Source organism: Copadichromis virginalis, linkage group LG7, assembly GCF_057382275.1.
Source record: "Copadichromis virginalis isolate Kocher_CV1m ecotype Utaka linkage group LG7, C_Virginalis_male_GT1.1, whole genome shotgun sequence".
NCBI classification, from domain to species: domain Eukaryota; kingdom Metazoa; phylum Chordata; class Actinopteri; order Cichliformes; family Cichlidae; genus Copadichromis; species Copadichromis virginalis.
Window position 1 is genome coordinate 68,709,432 of NC_140624.1, and position 4,403 is coordinate 68,713,834.

At 43.0% G+C, this 4,403-nt stretch overlaps 1 protein-coding gene across 1 annotated transcript; it reads left to right on the forward strand.

Annotated features, from left to right (window-relative positions):
* Positions 1-782: 782 nt before the first annotated feature.
* On the forward strand, positions 783-2,982 carry LOC146706733 (uncharacterized). Its single transcript, XM_085464949.1, has 4 exons — positions 783-1,306; positions 1,448-1,699; positions 2,267-2,353; positions 2,528-2,982. The coding sequence occupies exons 1-4, from the start codon at positions 1,177-1,179 to the stop codon at positions 2,614-2,616; spliced, it is 558 nt and encodes a 185-aa protein (XP_085321075.1). The 5' UTR covers positions 783-1,176; the 3' UTR covers positions 2,617-2,982.
* Positions 2,983-4,403: the final 1,421 nt, after the last annotated feature.

Below are 4,403 nucleotides of genomic sequence, written 5' to 3' on the forward strand. Positions count from 1 at the left end.
TGTGTCTCACCCTGGCAGCACCTGTCCTCTCCTCCGCTTCAGTTCGCCTCAACATAAGCTCGTCATATTCTGTGATATGATTTACTCTGAGGTGTTTGACGAGGGTAGTGATGTTGCCACAGCACCTCACTGTCTTGCCACATGTAAACATGCAAATCGCGTCTTGGCTGTTTGTGGAGGTAAAATGCATCCTCACATGACTCCGTTTAGGCTCAGCCATCCCATATGGAAAAGATATTTATAAATCTTATAAAGTTTGTATCGGTCTACATACAAGAGTGAAAACAGATATAAGATCCCTTGAAAAATTATATAAATGAAACTTGTATGTTTTGGATACTTACTAAAACAATATATGAAAGTAATAAGAAAGTGGCCACTTTGATGAGTAAATCATATAAGTTTTTACTATTTCTTTTCCATATGGGATTGTTGTGAGCGCACACACCAGGGGCAGTGTTGCCTACTTATTTAGTGAGTTTTCAGAGCCCTTTAGTGACTTTTTTTCTAAAAAGCAACTAGCGACAAATCTGGTGACTTTTTCTGGTGTTATTGGAGACTTATTTATGACAACGTTTTGATGTGAAAGGGCGTATCGCTCTTCTCACCAAGCAGCAGTGCTGCCGTGGGCACCTCGCCCACACCAAAGCGCTCACTGCTATCAGGACAGGAAATGTTCCCACTAGTGATGTGTCGGTTGTGAACGAAATGGCTCTTGACGTGAACGACGCGAGCCGTGGTTTTTTTTTTTCTTTCTCTCACCCTCTCTCTCGCACTTTTTTTCCGCTTCACTCCGCACGCGAGTCTTGTGCTTAACAGTGTGTTCACACCGAACACGATGGACGCGAGCGTCAGGTTTACATGTAAAGTCAATGGAAAAGCGCGATGACACACGATTGCGGTCCCGCAAAAATTCGGAAGCAGAAGCGTCGCGAAAACGCCTGAAATGCGCGTCAGTGTAGCGCGTGTGGCGTGTTTGACTTGCGAAAAAAGCCAGGCGCGTGAGTTTTTGTGTTGCATTTTGTGCATATGCGCATTTCGTGTCTACCGCTCAGTTGAAAGAACTGAACTCCAGCGTCAAATCGCGCCGCGACAACCAATCAGGAGCCTGGTGACGTGGCTCTGACCTTGGTCAAAGGGGCAGATCCAGCCAAAGCCCTCCATTCTTCATTCAGTATGGAGGAAAAGCTAATCAGTGCTGTGGCTAATCACCCCGAGCTGTATGATGCTAGCTGCTACTGCTACCGAGACAGGAATAAAAAGGACCTAGCTTGGAGACACATAAGTGAGGAGATCGGACAACCTGGTAAGTTCATAAATTCTTCTTTTTAATTTTCAGACTGACCCGATGAAGCCGCGCAAAAGCTAGCAAGCCCACCTACTGTCCCGCTATTTTCCCACTGATGTACAAATACCTTTCCGCTAACAAGATAATGCGTTTATTCAGAGGACATCTGCAGGAGAAAGTGGAAGAGCCTCAGGGACACCTATAATAAGGAGAAGAGGACAGAGAAGGAGAAGAGGAGTGGGTCTGCAGCAGGATCGGAGAGGAGATGGAAGTTCTTCGCGGTCATGGGGTTTCTGGACTCCTTCCTCACCCCGCGGGAGACTAGCGGAAATATGGTGCGGACCGTGGGGAACTTCTCCCCCGAGGACCAGGGACAGCCCGAAGAGGCAGCAGGGGAGTGTCAGTCAGAAGGTATGTTTACAATGAATTAATGTAGGCAGTTAATTTATGCGTGTTGTCATACAGGAATATATTTTGTTTATTAATAAACAGTATACAGTAGTCCTGCTGTTCATCCGTCACCGCTTCGCCTTTTCGCTGATTTTTTTTATTGCACCGTACAGCTTTCAACAATGCGCATTGCATTCTGCAGCCCAAATGACAAATCTCCTCCGTGTCGTGTCTCCTGCGCTTGTCAAACTTATCATGTTTGGTTTTGATAACCATCACGTCCAATAGAAAAAACAGCACAAAAACACCCATAACTATGACCCTCATTCGGAAATAGACACCTGCACCGGGAGCGAAAAAGGCGCACGAAAGTGGCGCCGCAGACGGAGAAAAAGCGCGGCATAATACTTTTACGTTTTAAAATCGACAAAGGTTTGCACTTTGAGAATCAACTTGTAAGAACTGTGACTACTGTTCATGTGCTGCAATAAATGGGAGACCACTGTATATAATAATAAGTATATAATAATATAATATTCTCTATGATTATTGTCTTCAACCTGTTAACATTTAATATTGTCTTGATAGAGTCAAGTAATCATGCAGAGTCCTCCCCTGTTGCTTCTCCTGGCTCCCCAGTCCCTGGTCCCTCCACTCCTGCTGCTGCACCCGCAGGTATGAACATCAAGCACTGACAGCTTTTTACTTGCTTGGATTTCCTTGTGATCACCTTTACTAAATATCTACAACCAATCTGTTTATATCCTGGTTTTTTTCAATTTTGAAAATGAAAATCTAGTAGCAGCCTCCTTCTCATTTCTTTGTGTTGTTTTGTGCTGTGTTTTACAGGCCCACAGAGGAGGACAGCTCGAAGGCGGGCGAGAGACGGGTCCCAGGACGGTCCATCGGCGGTGGAGCTGGCCATCCTGAGTCCCTAAAGAGGCCACGCCCATCTCCAATAGAGCATTTTCTCCTCAGCCTTGTTCCTGCTCTGGAGAGCATGCCGCCTCAGACACGAGAATTCGTGAAATTTCAAATTTATAAATTAGCTTTTGAAAACAGCATAGGTGTGTTAAATTTGGAAACATTGGACCCTAATGATCAGTAGTTTTCTGATGAGGCAGCAGCTCTCCAGGGCAGAAACAATGTTCTCATTTTTCTCCTCCTTCTCCCCTGAGGCTCTTCCACTCCAAGCTGGGTCCTTTTTATTCCTGTCTCTCTGTAAATAGTTAAATTTCATATATTTATGTTGAATGTTTTTGTTACTGAATTTATATATTTTTTCAAATAAACATTTATAATGACAAATGTCTCAGTTCTACTACACAGCAAATATTGGCACCTGACTTGACACAAGTAGAATTTATTTCATATTATACTAATGACAAAACATACTAATACAGTGTGATGCAAAAGTTTGGGCAACATTGTGAAAAGTAATTATTTTCCTGTACAAATCATTGGTTGTCACAATAAAAATTGTCAGTTAAATATATCATATAGGAGACACACACAGTGATATTTGAGAAGTGAAATGAAGTTCACTGGATTTACAGAAAGTGTGCAATAACTGTTTAAACTAAATCAAGCAGGTGCATAAATTGGCAACACAAAAAAAGAGACATGAAATAAATATTTAGTGTATATCAATGCGTGTGTCTCCTATATGATATATGCAAGTGACATTTTTTTACTGTAACAGCGATTCATAAAGGAAAATAATGACTATTAATAAGGTTGCCCAAACTTTTGCACCACACTGTATATAGGAACATAGTGAAGACAAGTTACTTACTCACAAAGAGCACGCGTATTTTTAGTGGTCCGGAGCTGCAGGAGAAACACAAGAGAGACACAGACTGATGCGACACAACCAGTAAGTAGGTGTACAGCGTACACTGTAGTGTGTAGCACCCAGGAGTATTAGCTTATTACGTACACGTTGGTAAGCTGTCTTGTTGCAACTGACGAACTGAAACAAACGAGCGTGCTGTGTGTGCAACAGCGCGACACACATTACCTGTCCTTTTATTAACTGCACAGGTAGTGCTGGTCATAGCTGCTGGCTACCTGTGTAAGGCTGTCATGGGTCTGTAGCTCTGTCACCGTTTTAGGGAACATATTTAGTTTTAAAGTAAGTTTCCGGGCTTTTCCTGCCTTTCTGGAGGGATTATATTTCACTAAAAAACGATCTAATATGCATGTCCACATAATTATGCATTATTACAATATATTAAAACACACGCTGTATTTTAAAGAACATGCATTAAGAAGCAGATTATATTAGATTTATATTTTAAATAAGACAAAATTGGGATTTTACAGCAGTAAAATGATTGTATCTCTACAGTTTAAACATGTAATAAGCTTTGCCCCTGCACAGAGTGGATAGTGAAACAAATGGAATCATCATAAATACCATCCATCCATCCTTTCGCTTCCACTTATCCTTTTCAGGGTCGCGGGGGGCGCTGGAGCCTATCCCAGCTGTCATAGGGCGAGAGGCGGGGTACACCCTGGACAGGTCGCCAGTCTGTCGCAGGGCCGACACACAGGGACAAACAACCATTTGCACTCACATTCACACCTAGTGACAATTTGGATTATCCAATTAACCTATCCCCTCAAGCTGCATGTCTTTGGACGGTGGGAGGAAGCCGGAGTACCCGGAGAGAACCCACACAAACACGGGGAGAACATGCAAACTCCACACAGAAAGACCCCG